This window comes from Onychostoma macrolepis, chromosome 21, assembly GCF_012432095.1.
Source record: "Onychostoma macrolepis isolate SWU-2019 chromosome 21, ASM1243209v1, whole genome shotgun sequence".
In the NCBI taxonomy this organism is placed as follows: domain Eukaryota; kingdom Metazoa; phylum Chordata; class Actinopteri; order Cypriniformes; family Cyprinidae; genus Onychostoma; species Onychostoma macrolepis.
Genome location: NC_081175.1, coordinates 2,536,054 through 2,555,309, shown reverse-complemented (window position 1 = coordinate 2,555,309; position 19,256 = coordinate 2,536,054). Strand labels below are relative to the sequence as shown.

At 40.3% G+C, this 19,256-nt stretch overlaps 1 protein-coding gene and 1 long non-coding RNA gene across 3 annotated transcripts; one reads left to right on the top strand and one right to left on the bottom strand.

Moving 5' to 3' along the window:
• The first annotated feature begins 79 nt into the window (after positions 1 to 79).
• On the top strand, positions 80 to 15,812 carry LOC131528950 (GTPase IMAP family member 6-like). 2 transcript variants are annotated; one of them, XM_058758427.1, is made up of 3 exons: positions 80 to 211; positions 9,876 to 10,535; positions 14,805 to 15,812. In XM_058758427.1, the coding sequence occupies exons 1-3, from the start codon at positions 151 to 153 to the stop codon at positions 15,614 to 15,616; spliced, it is 1,533 nt and encodes a 510-aa protein (XP_058614410.1). In that variant the 5' UTR covers positions 80 to 150; the 3' UTR covers positions 15,617 to 15,812. The 2 variants fall into 2 exon arrangements, with proteins under 2 accessions (XP_058614410.1, XP_058614411.1); XM_058758428.1 differs by having other exon boundaries at positions 120 to 211; positions 9,902 to 10,535.
• An 878-nt stretch (positions 15,813 to 16,690) lies between these two features.
• Positions 16,691 to 18,607, bottom strand: LOC131529123 (uncharacterized). The gene is made up of 3 exons (XR_009268008.1): positions 17,973 to 18,607; positions 17,763 to 17,877; positions 16,691 to 17,545 (listed from the first exon to the last, which is right to left on the bottom strand). It is a non-coding gene; the product is annotated as an uncharacterized LOC131529123 (long non-coding RNA).
• Between the last annotated feature and the right edge of the window lie 649 nt (positions 18,608 to 19,256).

Sequence of the window (19,256 nt, the reverse complement as noted above, 5' to 3'; positions counted from 1 at the left end):
AGCATAAAACCCTCTCACGAGCCAACATACACTGGTGACGTGTCTTCTTGTCACTCCACCCATTCCGTTAAAAGTCAAAGTGAAAGTAGACATTATCACGTTGTATATTTCACTGCAAGGCCACAACAAGGAGAGAGAGAGAGAGAGAAAATGTACAGAAGCGGCCAAAGTATGGAAGACATACATAGAAAATTAGCAAATGAACATTCAGGTCAGTTAAAAGATATGATTTCATTAAACTTACATGCAAAATTTTGCAGATATTTTGTGTGTAGAACTAGGCCTATGTCCGTATTGGACTAGTTTCTGTTCGCTGCTGATTTTCCAGTGTTATTCTGTTATTCTAGAGATGAACATTGCCTTCAAGGCACAATAAAAAAAGAAACACGGCGCAGAAGTTTTAGAACGGCAACTAAATTAAAACAAGTTAAACGTTTAAAAAACGCGAGACATTTTGCACCCCACCCTCCTTTCTACTGCCCTTTCCCCTTGTTTTTAAAAAGTAAAAACTAGCTCTGAGTGAAGCGCTCCTTTCTTTCTCCGTTGTTCATTTTGTTATGCTGTAATGGAAGATCAGTAAGGTTAACAATCTCAGCACACTACAACAACAGAAATATTTAAAACAATAATGGCATCAATATGTAAAGGCCAGTTTATTCATTTATTTATTTAACTTAAATTGGATTTTATTTTAATTTTAATTAATTTGTTTAGAATGATTCACCTATATTATACTGTGGGTTAATGAAAGCAGTGATAAACTCCTGAATCATCTTGGCTTCACTTGTACATTAATTAAATAGTAGGCCATTTGTAATATTACCATATGATAACAACATAAGGGTATATGCATTTTAATACACAGTATAACAAACATACGTGTCAAATATTTACAATCATGACTAAGCTGTGCCATTCAGTCCAACTAAGTGCTCTAACAACGTTACTATACTATACTAAAATACATAGTAAATGCATTACGTAGCTAATGTGGATGTAATAACATTAAATAAACACACGTTTTATTTATTTATTTAATTTATTTATTCATTCATTTATTCTTGAGAAAGGCACAGTAATTTTAAGCATAACGATCAGAAACAAAAACAAGGAAATAACTGAACTTGGCCACATAAGAGGGAGCGATTTATAATGCTGTTGACGATATGTTAATTTGATTATTGATGTATCACAGCTGTTATCGTGGTCCCTTTGTTTGTATTGCCCGGTCGAGTGTTGTGTCCTCTGTTTTCTTCTCGCGAGAGTTCGCTCGCGACGTGAAAGGGGAATCCCGTGACGTCATCCTGATCATCTGATTCCACACTTCTGATAAAAGAAGCCGGTTGAGGGTCGTTCGACAGTGACGTTCTTCGTGCTCAATTGGAAATACAGCGATCGATCGCCTATTCAACTTCCCGCTGTTTGGGACTGTGACACAGAGTTTTACCTTGTGGAAATAACCGGTTCGGTGGGATTATTTTGCCTTGGACTTCGTCACAGAACAGCGCTGTTCCTTAACGTGCTCCCGGACTAACAAAGTATCACCGGTGAGACCGAAACATACACACACACACAATGGGTAATAATCAGAATGGATGTACCAAGTCATGATGCAGTTACTGATGGTAATACTGTAAACACAGAAAATTTAAGTTCACCTGTAAATGAACAAGAGACTGTTGAACAACCTGATGTGGATTTTTCAGCAGGTACCTTTGTCACCCGGCGCAATCCTACTGCTGAAATAACATCTATGATAAGCTCATTGTACATTTCTGACTCTGATCAGTCCGATGATGATGATGATGATGATGATGATGATGATGGGAGCAGTAGTTTTAGTGGGGAAGTGATACAAACAATGCAGGCAGACATAGCACAAGTTAAGGGGGATTTATTGGCCCTCAATCAAAAACTACAGCGTATAGAACATGATTTCAAACAGTCAATAGACAGTACAGTTAACCGGGAGACCAGTTTCAGGCAGGCTGTGGACACGAGCTTGGCGGGGTTGGAGGATTATTTCCTAAAATCATTGGAAAAATTGGAAGGGGCTGTAACTGATTGTTTTTTGAGGAGAGATGCTAAATGGGAAAGTCAAATGAAAAAGTTACGACTTACCAGTACTCCCACACTCTCCAGATTACAGGCCTACTCACCATCTTCCTCCCACATTTCTCCAGTATATTGTCCACAGACTCCTAGGCCGGTCAATGCAAAACAGAAAGGTCCTATTCACTCAGCTCAAAATATTACTTATAATATAACTCCCCCGGTGCATACTCACCCACCTAATGTGCTTACCTCCTCAGTTGTGGCTGGCTCGTCCTCATTTTGTGCTCGTCCTCCCATCCGCCTAGAGTTCCCCTCTTTTGGTGACTCCTGCGAGACTGCAGAAGTGCTCAACTTTTTTTGAGCAGTGTGAGAACTTTCTGGAGATCAGGCCTCTCCCCAGTGTCGAGCTCATCGGTACTCCGAGTACCGTCCTGAGGGGACCCGCTCTGAGCTGGTGGAAAGCAGAGAAGGCTAAGGTAACAGATTGGCAGTCCTTCAAAAAGGCATTCATGGCGGCTTTTCTTTCAGACGATTACCTCTCTGAAGTAGAGGAGAAGCTGAGGACGTTGGTCCAGCAGCCGCGACAACGCCTGAGGGACTTTGCCTATGATTACCGGGCTCTCTGTCTAAAATGGAAGCCGGAGATCTCTGAGGAAGAGCTGGTCAGCCGGATCCTGAACAACATCAACCCTAGGGTTGCCGGATGTCTACGCGGAACAGTGAACACAGTAGAGCAGCTGGTGAAGGTCGGGTCAATGGTGGAAAGGGATTGCATGGGAGCGAAGGACTATTGGCAAAAGGTCGGTACTCAAGGTAGCAAAGAGAAGACCAAGAAACCTGCAGAGCGAACCTACAGCAAAAACCTGGCTGGAATGACCCTGGCACAACCACATCCAGTCAATTCTCTCCTCATAGTTCCTGTGAAGGTGAGTGGGCAAGAGATTAAGGCAGTGTTGGACACAGGAAGCTCTTACAGCTTGATGCAGGAAAGTATGTGGAAACAGCTGAAGACTGGGGATCCACCAGTCATTAACTCTGCCCCACAGAGATTCATAATGGCAGATGGAACAATTCACCAGTCCAGAGACCTGCGAAAATTACAGTATCACTGGCATGATCAAAAATGCACGGTGGATACATATATCCTGAAAAACTCTCACCTTGCCTTTCCCCTTATTGCTGGGTTGGACTTTCTGAATGCCACTGGAGCGGTATTGGAAGTCGGCCAAGGCAGGTATGGCTTAAGATCTGGAAAAGGATACACCTATTACCCTTTCATGCGCTCACAGGTTACAGCAGGTTGGACTACACCCTTGGGGCAAGCTTCACTGACAGCTGCGGAGGTGAATCTATACTACGCCTTACCACCAACTGGCCAACTTCCCGATCTCGTGTCCTTCACCCATGAGAGTACACAGTGGGACTCTGACAATCAGGAAGAGTTGCTGAGGTTGATTTCCACCTGGCCACGCACCACTTCAAGCATCCTGGGTAAGACATCAGTTGTACAACACAAGATCACATTGACGGATGACATACCTTTTAAATCCCGCGCATACAGAGTTTCACCCCTAAAAAAACAGATCATCGAGGAACAAGTCGACCAGATGATGCAAGACAACATCATTGAGCCCTCCTTCTCGCCGTGGTCTTCACCTGTGGTCCTGGTCCCAAAAACTGATGGCTCGTACAGGTTCTGTGTGGATTACAGAAAGTTAAACCGCAAGACCGTTCCTGACGCTTACCCAATGCCTCTGATTCATGACATTCTAGAATCCCTGGAAGGCGCCTCCTGGTTCAGTGCATTGGATCTGCAGTCTGGATATTGGCAGTTGGAGATGGAACAGGCAAGTAAAGAGAAAACCGCTTTTATTACCACCAAAGGGCTATTTCAATTCAAGTCTATGCCTTATGGTCTCAGAAACTCCGCCGCCACATTCCAACGTTTGATGGAGAGAGTTCTGGTGGATTTCAAGTCAAGTTGAGCTTTATTGTCATTCCGCTACATGCGGGGGCATACAGTGGAACGAAATGTCGTGCCTCACAGGACCACGGTGCTACATAAATACAGGCATACAACAATGGAGTAAGACAATATAAACCTATACACAACTATCCTACTGATAGATTTTGACTATAAATATACTATCTATAAAAAAGTACCTATACAAACTAAAAAATACAAACTATACAAACTATACGAATGCTTCAGATAAGTACTGTACATGTGCAAGGAGAAACATTGAGTTCAAGCAGCTGGCTGGGGAACAGTGCAGGATGAATTGTAGTGCATGAGCATGTAAACATACATATATTACGGAGTTCTTTTTGTGGGATTTGTGTACACACAGCAGTGTGTGTGAAAAGTGACTAGTGCGCATAGAGGAGGAGAGTGTGCTACTACAGGTGGTTTGTACAGGCCCATTCACCTGTGTGTAGCACACTTCGAATTGCACGTTACATGTTACAGGAGGTAGGGGGTTTGTATGGGGGTTCAGAGAGGGGCGGGGTGATTTGAGTGCAGGGCTCTCACAGCCTGGGGGAAAAAGCTGTTGAGCAGTCTGGCAGAGCGGGCTCTGATGCTCCGGTACCGTCTTCCTGATGGTAGGAGCTGGAAGAGACTGTGGAAGGGGTGTGTGGAGTCCTTCACGATACTATTGGCTTTGCTGGAGCATCGTGTGAGGAAAATATCCAGGATGGAGGGGAGAGGGGCACCGATGATCCTTGCAGCGGTGTTCACTGTCCGTTGTAGGGTCTTGCGGTCTGCTGCAGTACAGGAACTGCACGGATTTGAGGGGGAAGTTCTGTTTCGTCTACATCGACGATATCATCATCTATTCAAAGACATTAGAGCAGCACATTCAACATCTCAACACTGTCTTCCATAAACTCACCCAGGCAAACCTGACTTTGAATATGAAGAAATGCCACTTCAAACCTCAGCTCAAGTTCCTCGGCCATATAGTATCTGGGAGGGGTGTGGAGATAGACAGGGAAAAGACCAAGGCTGTTGCAGAGTTCCCCCCACCGCAAGACCTTAAAGTGCTGCAAAGATTTCTGGGCTTGGCAGGGTGATATCATAAATTCATACCCCACTTTGCTGACCTAGCTGCTCCATTGAATCACCTTAAAAAGAAAGGAGTTAAGTGGGAGTGGACTCCAGAATGTCAAGGTAGCATGAACGCACTTAAACAAGCACTGCAAAAATCACCTGTGCTCATCCAACCAGACCTCAACAAAGCGTTCCAAGTGCACACAGATGCGAGCGATGTAGGACTGGGGGCTATCCTCACTCAACATTCTGTGGAAGGAGAAAAAGTGGTGGCGTATGCTTCAAGGACTTTAACAGGGGCAGAAAGAAATTATAGTACGTCGGAAAAAGAATGTCTAGCTGTGGTTTGGGCTGTTGAAAAGTGGAGGCATTACCTGGAGGGGAGGCCGTTTGATGTCTTTACAGATCATGCTGCACTCGCTTGGGCCTTCAACTGCCCCAAAACCTCCTCACGCCTCACCCGCTGGACTCTCAGACTACAACAATTCAACTTTCAGGTCCATCACAGGCCTCAACATGGGTCCAGATGCATTGTCCAGGCTATGCGAGCCACCTAGTCATGCTGTCCCATGTCTCTCCGTAACTTCTCATCACTCGTCTACCTTACCTTATTCATTGGAAGAAATTGCTAAAGCTCAAGGTATGGATAATACCATCACTCACCTGCAGTCTGGCATCCAACCTCGTTCTGTCAAAGAACAGCCCATCATTTTGAAGACCACCAAGGGGTGTGGTACCGCAAAGTTCCTTTGAAAAATAGAGGAGAAAAATATCAGCTGGTGGTACCACAGACACTGAGAACTGACTTCATGCACTATTACCATGATAATCCCCTAGGAGGCCATCTTGGACAGCTCAAAACACTGCTGAAAATCCTAGAGGTGGCATGGTGGCCGTCGGTCAGGAGTGATGTGTGGCAATACATCAAAAGCTGTGAGGTATGCCAGAAATACAAACCCAGCAATACAAAACCATCCGGACTTTTACAAAGTTCACAGATCACTGAGCCTGGACACACACTGGGTATTGATCTAATGGGACCATTCCCCACCAGTAAGAAACAGAACACTTACCTACTGGTAACTGTTGATTATTACACAAAGTGGGTGGAGATGTTTCCTCTTAGGGATTCTAAGACCCAGAAAATAGTGAAGATTCTCCGGGAGGAGGTTTTTACTCGTTGGGGAGTCCCTAAGTACCTGGTGTCCGACAGGGGTCCCCAGTTCACCTCCAGCATTCTGGGCGATCTGTGCAAGACATGGGGTTGTGTGCAGAGACTTACCACAAGCTACCATCCACAAGCAAACTTAACAGAAAGAGTTAACCGGACTGTAAAAACAATGATTGCTGCCTACGTGGGAACACAACATCAAACCTGGGACCAGTGGCTACCAGAATTCCGATATGCCATTAACACCGCCCAGCAGGAAAGCACAGGGAAGACACCTGCAGAGATCATGCTGGGTAGGCAAGTGCTGGGACCACTGGAACGCCTAATCCACCGACCACCTTCACCGGATCAGGCTGCGTATTCCCTGATGGAGAGACAGAACGTTATGGCGGATGAGGTGAAGCACAGGATGAGGATGAGCCAAGCCAATGGGGGATCTATGTAGCATGGCCACATAAGAGGGAGAGATTTATAATGCTGTTGACGATATGTTAATTTGATTATTGATGTATCACAGCTGTTATCGTGGTCCCTTTGTTTGTATTGCCCGGTCGAGTGTTGTGTCCTCTGTTTTCTTCTCGCGAGAGTTCGCTCGCGACGTGAAAGGGGAATCCCGTGACGTCATCCTGATCATCTGATTCCACACTTCTGATAAAAGAAGCCGGTTGAGGGTCGTTCGACAGTGACGTTCTTCGTGCTCAATTGGAAATACAGCGATCGATCGCCTATTCAACTTCCCGCTGTTTGGGACTGTGACACAGAGTTTTACCTTGTGGAAATAACCAGTTCGGTGGGATTATTTTGCCTTGGACTTCGTCACAGAACAGCGCTGTTCCTTAACGTGCTCCCGGACTAACAAAGTATCACCGGTGAGACCGAAACATATACACACACACACACACACACACACACACACACCCACCCACCCACCTCCATTGGACTTTTATGGACATTTACACCCATGCATACTTGTACATATGTACAGGGCTGGACTGGGACAAAAAATCGGCCCTGGCATTTTTTGGTCCTGGTGGCCCACCACTATATATATATATATATATATATATGTAATATGATATACACTACCATTCAAAAGTTTTTGAACAGTAAGATTTTCCTTTTTTTTTTTTTGGAAAGAAGTCTCTTCTGCTAACCAAGTCTGAATACAGCAAAAACAGTAATATTGTGAAATATTTTTACTATTTAAAATAACTGTTTTCTATTTGAATATATTTTAAAATGTAATTTATTCCTGTGATCAAAGCTGAATTTTCAGCATCATTACTCCAGTCTTCAGTGTCACATGATTCTTCAGAAATCATTCTAATATTCTGATTTGCTGCTCAAAATACATTTATTATTATGTTGAAAACAGCTGAGTATAATGTTTCTTTGATGAATAGAAAGTTCAGAAGAACAGCATTTATCTGAAATAGAAATCTTTTGTCTTTATCGTCATTTTTGATCAATTTAAAGCATCCTTGCTAAATAAAAGTATTAATTTCCATAATTTCTTTCCCAAAAAACAAAACAAAAATTATACTGACTCCAATCTTTTCAAAGGTGTATTAATCTTACAAAAGCTTTATTTCAGATAAATGCTGATCGTTATATCTTTCTGTTCATCAAAGAATCCATTAATAATAATAAATATTTCTTGAGCAGTAAATCAGCATATTAGAATGATTTCTGAAGGATCAGGTGACACTGAAGACTGGAGTAATGATGCTGAAACTTCAGCTTTGATCACAGAAATAAATTACGTTTTAAAATATATTAGTAAAACTATTTCACAATATTACTGCTTTTGCTGTATTTTTGGATAAAATGAATGCAGGCTTGGTGAGCAGAAGAGAATTCTTTAAAAAAAACATTCAAAATCTTACTGTTCAATAACTTTTGACTGGTAGTGTAGATATGTATCATTGCATCCAGTTGTTTTGGATGATAAAAAAACGTCAGGTCTGACAATATCGTGTCTTTCCGAATTTAAATCTAGATTTATTCGCATTGGCCCATGGAAACCTCTATGAACACACTTGACATGACTTGGCCAGAAAATCGCTTGTGGACGAATTTACGTTTTATTAAAAAGTGTTTGTGTATTCTGCACTAATGGCGCGCGCACACAGGATAGATGCCTGACTCCGTTGCGAATCCGAATCAAGCACTTTACCGATTCAACTCCTCTCCTCCTCCTGACTGGCTCTTTAAACCGCATCACTCACCGCAGAGCAAGCCTGTTCTTGATAAAGCTGCTGTGATAATGTAGGAAAAGCCGACGAGGAAGAAGTTGGGGGTGAAGCGTTCTTTATATAGGCGGAGCAAAACACTTCATGGCTCCGTCTATAGCGCGTTGTGATTGGGTGGCTTACGCTGTCAATACAGGAGACAAACCAACGGGCCACTGGCTGCTCGTAATGGTCCTTGGCGGCAACAACAACAACAAAAAATTCTGTCGGCCCCTTCAGTGCGTCGGCCCACCGGGAAAATGCCAGATTACCAGTACAGCCCTGCATATGTATATATTTTGTCTTGCATCTTCTTGTAAAATACACTCCGGGTTGGCATTTATTATTTTGTTTGTTTTCTCATCTTACCTACATTCCGTTGACTACAATAGTTAAAGAGAGAGCCGGATAGTTTTATTTGTGTAGCCTGCCTTATTGCGGCAGAGCGTTACAAACTCATGTTCCTCAACTGGCCAGAAATGGATCTCATTTTGTCCAAAGTAAAGTATCTTAAATGTACTCTTAGTTTCTGTTAAATTACTGAATTTTAAATAATTAAATAGAAAGTAATATTTCTAGTTGGTCAGGTTACAAACTTATTCCTTTAAAAGCATATAAATAGAGGCTATTATCTGCTAATGCATTAAAAAATGTCTTTTGAAAATGACTGTAGCATCACCTGTGTTTATGCAAATGGACCTGGTCTGTTTGTATTTGCATGAAGAGACAGATCAGGTTTCTGTTGCTCAGCTGTTGTTAAGGAACTCAATAATACAAAACAACAAGAAAGCAGTTCTCTAATTGGTTCAGCCTGTTCTGCTGTTTTTACTGAATTCATCAGTCTGCATTATTTTAAATACATTTGGTTTGTCTTTTACTACTTTATTGTCCTATTTTGTCACCAGCATTTAAACGCAAACACCATGTTTACAGAATCCTGTATTTTTTTTAAATGTCATGAGGTGCCACCGATAAAGATGTTTCTGCAATTATTGAATTATTTGTTAATTTATTTTAATAAGATTCGTTTTCTAAACTATAAGGGAACTCTAAAACTCAGTTTGAAACTGTAACAATTCAACTGAGGACAGTTCATTTACTCAACCTGGTGTTGTTGACTTTCTCATGTTGTTAATATTCTTTCTTCTGTGGAACACAAAAGGAGAAATGTGGAAATTTTCACTGAATAATAGTTTACTAGACTTTGGAATATTTAATAACTTCGAAAGACTTAGAATCATTTAGAATACAAAGCACTTGTACTTTAAAGGGGTTATATTATACTTTTAAAAACATTAGATTTCACCTCAGGAGGAGGGTATGGACACCAGAATAGCTAATTAAAGTGACATGTTCTCTTTCACAGAGTCTGATGAAACACCTGATTCACAGGATCTGAGGATTGTGTTATTAGGAGTCTGTGGAGCTGGAAAGAGTGCAACAGCAAATGCAATACTGGGTCGAGAGGCATTTAAAGAGAGCGGAACCAGAGAGAGTGAGATGCAGAGAGGGAGAGTAGAAGACAGAAACATCTCCATCATCGACACGCCAGGATTCTTCAACACTCAACTGACTGATGAAGAGCTGCAGGAGCAGATGATGAAGAGTTTGCATCTCTCTCGTCCTGGTCCTCACATGTTCCTGCTCGTCATCAACCTGGAGACCTTCAGAGAGGAGCAGAGGAACATTAAGGAGCAAATTCAGAAGGTCTTTGGAGCACGAGCCATGAAGTTTACAACGGTGCTGTTTATTGGAAGAGAAAAAGTCTCCAGAAGAGAATGGGTTGAATTCATTGAGAGTGAAAATATTGCAGAGCTGCTGAACTACTTTGAAAGAAGATTTCATGTGATAAACAGCAAAAATGAATGTGATCCCTACCAGATCACAATGCTCTTAAAGAGTATTGATGAAATGGTTAAGAACAATGGAGGACAAAACTACAGCAATGAGAAGGAGGCTGCAGACCAGAAACAGATGGAAAGACTGATACAAGAGATTGCTAGAGAAAGTTTGCATACAAAGGCCGGTAAATATTAAGCCATTTTTTTTTGTTCCGTTTAATTCTGAGAGATTTCAAGTAAAAAGTTAAATGATATATGTATGTAAGTGATAATCTATGACTTGGTGTGCATTAATTGGAGGCAAACATAAACACGCTATGTAGGCAAAGAACCACCCAACACCTGGCAATGGACTATCCTGGTGTACCATTACCATGGTATATAATTTCCATGACTTTTCCAGTTGTAGATATTACACTTTTAAAATTAGGTGACCTCATACAGTAGGGTACAACAGGGCTAAATGTGCTATTCACTGTGCCTAAAATGTATAATTTCAGAAAAAATACAGGTGCTGGTCATATAATTAGAATATCATCAAAAAGTTGATTTATTTCACTAATTCCATTCAAAAAGTAAAACTTGTATATTATATTCATTCATTACACACAGACTGATATATTTCAAATGTTTATTTCTTTTAATTTTGATGATTATAACTGACAACTAAGGAAAATCCCAAATTCAGTATCTCAGAAAACTAGAATATTGTGAAAAGGTTCAATATTGAAGACACCTGGTGCCACACGCTAATCGGCTAATTAACTCAAAACACCTGCAAAGGCCTTTAAATGGTCTCTCAGTCTAGTTCTGTAGGCTACACAATCATGGGGAAGACTGCTGACTTGACAGTTGTCCAAAAGACGACCATTGACACGTTGCACAAGGAGGGCAAGACGCAAAAGGTCATTGCAAAAGAGGCTGGCTGTTCACAGAGCTCTGTGTCCAAGCACATTAATAGAGAGGCGAAGGGAAGGAAAAGATGTGGTAGAAAAAAGTGTACAAGCAATAGGGATAACTGCACCCTGGAGAGGATTGTGAAACAAAACCCATTCAAAAATGTGGGGGAGATTCACAAAGAGTGGACTGCAGCTGGAGTCAGTGCTTCAAGAACCACTACGCACAGACGTATGCAAGACATGGGTTTCAGCTGTCGCATTCCTTGTGTCAAGCCACTCTTGAACAACAGACAGCGTCAGAAGCGTCTCGCCTGGGATAAAGACAAAAAGGACTGGACTGCTGCTGAGTGGTCCAAAGTTATGTTCTCTGATGAGAGTAAATTTAGCAATTCTTTTGTAAATCAGGGTCCCAGAGTCTTGATCACAATCCACGTTGCTTGAGGTCCAGTGTAAAGTTTCCACAGTCAGTGATGGTTTGGGGTGCCATGTCATCTGTTGGTGTTGGTCCACTGTGTTTTCTGAGGTCCAAGGTCAACACAGCCGTATACCAGGAAGTTTTAGAGCACTTCATGCTTCCTGCTGCTGACCAACTTTATGGAGATGCAGATTTCATTTTCCAACAGGACTTGGCACCTGCACACAGTGCCAAAGCAACCAGTATCTGGTTTAAGGACCATGGTATCCCTGTTCTTAATTGGCCAGCAAACTCGCCTGACCTTAACCCCATAGAAAATCTATGGGGTATTATGAAGAGGAAGATGCGATTTATGCCAGACCCAACAATGCAGAAGAGCTGAAGGCCACTATCAGAGCAACCTGGGCTCTCATAACACCTGAGCAGTGCCACAGACTGATCGACTCCATGCCACGCCGCATTGCTGCAGTAATTCAGGCAAAAGGAGCCCCAACTAAGTATTGAGTGCTGTACATGCTCATACTTTTCATGTTCATACTTTTCAGTTGGCCAAGATTTCTAAAAATCCTTTCTTTGTATTGGTCTTAAGTAATATTCTAATTTTCTGAGATACTGAATTTGGGATTTTCCTTAGTTGTCAGTTATAATCATCAAAATTAAAAGAAATAAACATTTGAAATATATCAGTCTGTGCGTAATGAACGAATATAATATACAAGTTTCTCTTTTTGAATGGAATTAGTGAAATAAATCAACTTTTTGATGATATTCTAATTATATGACCAGCACCTGATACGTTGTATGTATTGAACATTAATGGAGCAACAGTTTTTGTGTGAAAACAAATCATTCAAGTTGTTTATTTTGTTTAAAAGTCTTATAAATGTATGAGGTGTCAAGAGGGGCCTTTTACCCCACACACTGGATAAAAGGCACACAGTATTAATACAAATACTTCAGCTAAACTAATGTTTTTTAAAATATTGTCTAAGTTAATACTTGTTCAAAACAATCACTTTAGCAAAGTTTGTACTATTTTCTGCTTATTTTGAAAAATAAAATAATACATTTTTGTTCAATAAATATACTGTCATTAAAATGTTAATATAAAAATGTTTTAAAAATACAGAAACAAAATCATTTTAATAAGTAAAGATTTTGAAAGTATTGAAAGAGATCCAATAATAATTGAATATACACTGCCCGTCCAAAAAAAAAAGTCACACACTCTAATATTTCTTTGGACCGCCTTTAGCTTTGATTACGGCACGCATTCGCCGTGGCATCATTTCGATAAGCTTCTGCAATGTCACAACATTTATTCCCATCCAGAGTTGTATTAATTTTTCGCCAAGATCTTGTATTGATGGGAGAGTCGGACCGCTGCACAAAGTCTTCTTCAGCACATCCCAAAGATTCTCAATGGGGTTAAGGTCTGGACTCTGTGGTGGCCAATCCATGTGTGAAAATGATGTCTCATGCTCCCTGAACCACTCTTTCACAATTTGAGCCCGATGAATACTGGCATTGTCATCTTGGAATATGCCCAAGCATACTGGGCATGTTATTGGGCACATAACGTTGATGAACCTAGACCTGACCAATTGCAGCAACCCCAGATCATAGCACTGCCCCCACAGGCTTGTACGGTAGGCACTAGACATGATGGGTGCATCGCTTTGGAACAGGGTAAATCTGGACTCATCAGACCACATGACCTTTTTCCATTGCTCCAGAGTCCAATCTTTATGCTCCCTAGCAAATTGAAGCCTTTTTTTTCCGAATAGCCTCACTAAGTGGTTTTCTTAAGGCTACACAGCTGTTTAGTCCCAATCCCTTGAGTTCCCTTCGCATTGTGCGTGTGGAAATGCTCTTACTTTCACTATTAAACATAGCCATGAATTCTACTGTTGTTTTTTTACGATTTGATTTCACGATCATTCAAGATTTTTTTCCGACCACATTTCTTCCTCGAAGATGATGGTTCCCTACTATCCTTCCAGTTTTTAATAATGTGTTGGACAGTTCTTAACCCATTTTTAGTAGTTTCAGCAATCTCCTTAGATCCTTTCTTTGCTTGATGCATGCCAATAATTTGACCGTTCTGAAACAGATTAACATCTTTTCCACGACCACAGGATGTGTCTTCCAACATGGTTGTTTAAGAAATGAGAAGCTACTCACTGCATCAGTTAGGGTTAAATAACTTGTTGCCAGCTGAAACATAATCATCCATGCAGTAATATTCCAATGGGAGGCTCTTTACTATTTGCTTAGTTAAATCCAGGTGGTAAGGTTTTTTTTTTTTGGACGGGCAGTGTATATTTACAGTAGTAACAACAAATTATATGATATGATTAATGTCGTGTTTTTAAATATGATGGTTTCATTCTAAACATGGTGATCTCCTCCTTGGACACCCAACATAATATATGATATTTACCATCTGAATCCAACCATGTCAACTTAACAAATGGAAAAGTCAGCCATCTATTAATTATCATGTTAATTACTGTGCGCCTTTAGCCCCAACAGCACGGGTTGCTTTAATTATCTTAAACAAAACTGAAAATCATAAAGAAGACCTTTGTCTCAAAATATATGCATTAATTTTAGCGATTCTCATTTGTTAGTTAAATCTACAACATTTAAAAAAACATAAAATATTAGATCAAGTAAGCACAGAATCAACTTCGCGCTACTGCGCGCGATCGCGTCAAACATCAGACAAATATACACGTGCATCTTGAAAAGGGATGTTTTGGAAAGTGCTACACCGTGTTTTTGTGCCATCTAGTGGTTTAGATGAAAATAATATCAAAGGCACCTTTTACCCCGGGACACCTTTAGCCCCGTTGTACCCTATATACAAGTTTTTCAAAACGATGGGGTTCTTCCATGAAAGAAAAAGAAAAAAAAAAAACCTTATTGAGGGGTAAATTATGTTGAAAATATTGTTACTTATTTTCATTTAAAACAATAATAATTAACTTATTTTATATATTTTTGTTCTGTCGTTTTAGTCATTTTAAATCATCTTAAGGCCCCCGGAAAGTGTGCCCCATAGTGAGCAAAGGCAAATGCAAAGTTATTATTTTTCGAAGTGTAAATAACATCTTAAATTCCTCTCTCTTTATCAGATCTCAGGATTGTGCTGTTGGGTAAAACTGGAACAGGAAAGAGTTCAGCAGGAAACACCATCATCGACAACTTTGTGTTTAAGACTGGTATGTCATCTAAGTCTATTACTAATCAGTGTCAAAAACATCTGACAACAGTGGAGGGTAGAAACATCTCAGTGATCGACACTCCAGGACTGTTTGATACGTCCATGAGTAAAGAAAACCTGAAAGCTGAAATAGTGAAGTGCGTCTACATGTCTGCTCCTGGTCCTCATGTATTTCTGCTGGTCATGAGACTGGACATGAGATACACAAATGAAGAGAAAGACACAGTGAAATGGATTCAGGAGAACTTTGGAGAAGAAGCTTCTCGATACACAATCATTCTGTTCACTAGAGGAGATCAGCTGAAGGGAAAAACATTAGATGATTATATCAGTGAAAATAATGATCTCAAGGCTCTTGTTAATATGTGTGGTGACAGATCTCATTTATTCAATAATGAAGACATGAAGAAGCACTCTCAGGTCACTGAACTGCTGGAGAAGATTGAGAAGATGGTGAAGGAGAATGGAGGACAGCACTACACTAACGAGATGTATAGAAAAGCTCAGGAAAAAATTGAATGGGAGGCTCAGAAACAAAGAGCAAAACGTTATGGAAGAACAGCACTAGAAGTAATAGGAGGGGGAGCAGTAGTAGTAGGAGCAGGAACAGTAGTAGGAGGAGCAGGAGCAGTAGCAGCAGCAGCAGCAGCAGCAGCAGGGCGAGCAGCAACAACAGTAGCAGCAGCAGTAATAGGAGCAGCAAAAGCAGGCTTGAAACTGTAACGCACAGTTACTCTAAATGACAAAAAAAGAAAATAAATATCCTGCTGATAGCTGCGTGGGGAGCACACCACGTGGCACAGTTGTGCTACCCGAGTTTGAGTCCTTTGCCAGTTCTGTCCTTCTCTCTCCTGCTTCGCTTCCTGTCAAATGCTTTCCAGTCCAAATAAATGTCAAACATTAATATGCTGTTTCTAAATGTCTAATCAGTTCTTTGCAAGGACATGCAGATTTAATAGAGGACTGAATTTTTGTTAAACTTTTGCAAGCATTGTATTAAATGTCTTAATTATTACTAGTGCTGTCAAATGATTAATCGCATCCAAAATAAAAGTTTTGTTTACATAATGTATGTATGTGTGCTGTGTGTATATATACATGGTGGTGGTTGAGGAGAGACCCCCATGATTGTAAAGTGCTTTGGGTGTACAGCAATATATATATATATATAAATACACAAGCATGCATGTATATGTTTCAGAAAACTTGGTTATGTTTATATATTAAATATATTTATTTATAACATAAATTATATTAATATAGACCTGTAAATACATGTAAATATTTTCAAAATACACACTGTATGTGTGTATTTATGTACATAATAAATATACACAGAACACACATATATCATGCAAACAAAACTTATTTTGTATGCGATTAATTGCAATTAATCATTGTATTGAAGTATATTTGTCATTGCAATTCTTTTTTATTTACTTTTTTTAATAAGCTTCAGCTTCACTTACCCAGATAGCAAAATTTGTCTGGCCCACCTCTGGGCCACAACCTTGCTTCACTTCTGGCCCAGTTCTGGCTGGGTCCCCGGCCCAAAACTGGCACACACACTGAAAACAGACTCAAACAATTTCCTCCGGCCCAGATGTGGCCCACATCCTGTAGAGTGACTTCTATTATTTTATGTGGCCCAGGTCTGGCCCAGACACTTTAAGCCAGATCTGGCTGAGACTCGGCTTGGTCCCCGGGCCGAATGTGGCCCAGAAACTGCTAAATGTAATTCAGCAGTGAAACACAAATACAACCATTTAAAAACATTAAAAGGCTTTAATTATAAAATTACCAAATGCTTTAAATATATATGAACAAATGCACTACAGTATAAACATTCACACTTTTTAAACCACAAAGTAACAAGTAAATTATATTTACTGCATATATATATATATAAATGAAGAGTTCATTTGCAGAAACAGATAACTTCGTTTTTAACTATTTTAAAAAATCATGTCTTTTCATTGTGCATTCCAATTAATCTCAGTCAAACTGCATTCAGGTTGTTTTGATTAGGTAAAGAATAACTAATAAATACTAGCTAACTAACACAATAAAACAAAAACATGACAACAAAAAACATGATTTTTAAAAATATTTAAAAACGGAGATATCCGTTTTTGCAAATAAACTCTTCATATATAAAACATTTTGTGTCATAATTCAGTTCAGTTCTTATCAAATGGTGTCAGTGCAGACAAGTCAATAATATTGCTGAATATTAGGTGTCTTCATCTAAGCAAGACAAAATGCAACAGTGACAAGGAACCCAAACCCAAACAAGACCCGGCTCAGTCAGAAACAGTCTCGTCTGGCCAAACGAATGAACGTGATGTGATTATTCCAGGCTGCATCACAAGTCAGATTGTGGATTGATATCATTCAGAATATTTCATCCAACTTCTTCTGCATGAAGTAATATCACGTCAGCAGGTGAAGCTGGTAAAAAGGGTCTGCGCAGAGGGCTTGTCTGGTTCTCGTAGTCTTTGCTGAGGATCTGTGCTGGGGCCATCAATGAGGTCTTCACAGGGATCTGTCATCTAGCTGACATGGTCTCCGCTGACAGTCAGGGATGTGTTGTGGTTGTTCCTGGGTGCAGGTCCACCACCTGGTCTGGATACCGACTGGATCAGCTGATTACTGTAACCTAGGATAAGGGTGAGACAGTATATAAGCAACTAATATAAGCAATGATGTCATTCTTCTTAAAAATTAACATGTACATTAGAAATTATAGGAAGTGTTGCTGCTTACCCTAATTGGTGCAGCATACAAATCCTTTAAGAGATTTGAATGATAGAAATGTGATAGTGTGTCATGTGTATTGAAGGTTAAAGAGATGGTCTTTTAAACTCACAGAGTGTGTCTGCCTCCTGAAGTCCACCCTTTTGATCAGCTGGAGCCACCTCTTCATAGTCCCCTTGACCTCCATTTCAGCAGCATTAGCTTGAAGGTTTTTTCCAAATTGCAGCCTTGAAATATGTACAAATATATATTGTAAGGTAATTATTTAATCTTGAGCATTACAGCTTTTTACAATCATTAGGACCAGAGCCAGAATTCACACCTTATATGTTTGATGAATGTTCATGCAGCAGATCAGAATTTCTGTAAAAAAATAAAATAAATAAATGTCAGATTACATATATATAGTGTTCAGATTAAACTTTTAAATTTGTTTGCTCATAATAATCCCCACCACAGTAAAATAAGTATGATTTTAATCACATTACATGGCATATCTATGCTTCAAAAGTTTTCATTCACTCTAAAAACTGAACCTGCTCAAGTGCAGCAGACAGATTAGGCCTCCATTCAGGAACAAATGATGATGCACTTACATTATACAGCTTTCTCTTACGTATCTATAGTGTTTATCTCTGTCAGAGCTGCCCAAACGGCAGTGTTACCACAAAATAAATATTATTATTAAATTCAGATTGCACATATTGAATTATCTTAGCAGGTGTAATGCTACAACAGCGTGCTCAGTTTGATTCACAAACAAATGACTCATTTGAATGGTTAAGTGAATCGAATCAGAGAGTCACTCGTATGATGTTTATGGCGCCTCCAGCGCAGCTCGACTCCTATGATTCAATAGCAATCACTCGTTGAAAAAGACGAATCGAATGAATTCTAGCAAACAAAATAGAATTTAACTCATTAAAACTTAATTACCTTACATTATCGTGCACTGGATACAGCTCATCGGTTTTCATATTAAAAAATTGCATATTGTTTTCCTAAAGAGACCGCGCCTGACAGTTAGGCCTAACGTTACTCATCAACACTCAATATATCCAGGACCGAACGGTTTTTCTGACGCTATTATCATCGCAAACCTAACAGAAACCATCTAAAAACTATACTCTTCGTGGCATTTAAATATCAAACAACACTAGATTGATCATTAAATAACTTAACTTACCTTTTGCAGCTTAAGTATTCCTCTTGAGAACTGTGTCCGCGAAATCTCCTCAGGATTAACCGCCAAATCTCTCTCTCAGCGGCTTATCTTCATTCCAGCAGCGGCCGCCGGAGACAAAACCAGCTCGGGCCAAGGTAGATACACACAACTACACCAGTGTGGACCTGCCGCACGACAACAGCTTTCAGCCGAGATCGGCCCAGAGAGAAAAAGCCGTCTGTCAGCCAGAAGTGTTTTGTAGAGTCGGCGCTCTGGCCCATTATCTTCTCACCGACGTCGTGACTGAGCCGACAGTGCCGCATTTCAGCCAGAATCGGCCCGAGTGTGCTTGCTATGTGGGTACTTAGTCCTGGTTCCTCCTTAATTCGCTACTCATAGACTTTTATATGCCCTCTGTTAATTAGCCAATTACTGCAGCCA

Bases quoted from the DNA above. Each gene is read 5' to 3' on its own strand.
- LOC131528950 (XM_058758427.1), top strand. From the start codon at position 151: ATGTACAGAAGCGGCCAAAGTATGGAAGACATACATAGAAAATTAGCA. The intron at 212-9,875 runs GTCAGTTAAAAG...TCTCTTTCACAG, and splicing joins ATTAGCAAATGAACATTCAG to AGTCTGATGAAACACCTGAT. The intron at 10,536-14,804 runs GTAAATATTAAG...TCTCTTTATCAG, and splicing joins AAGTTTGCATACAAAGGCCG to ATCTCAGGATTGTGCTGTTG.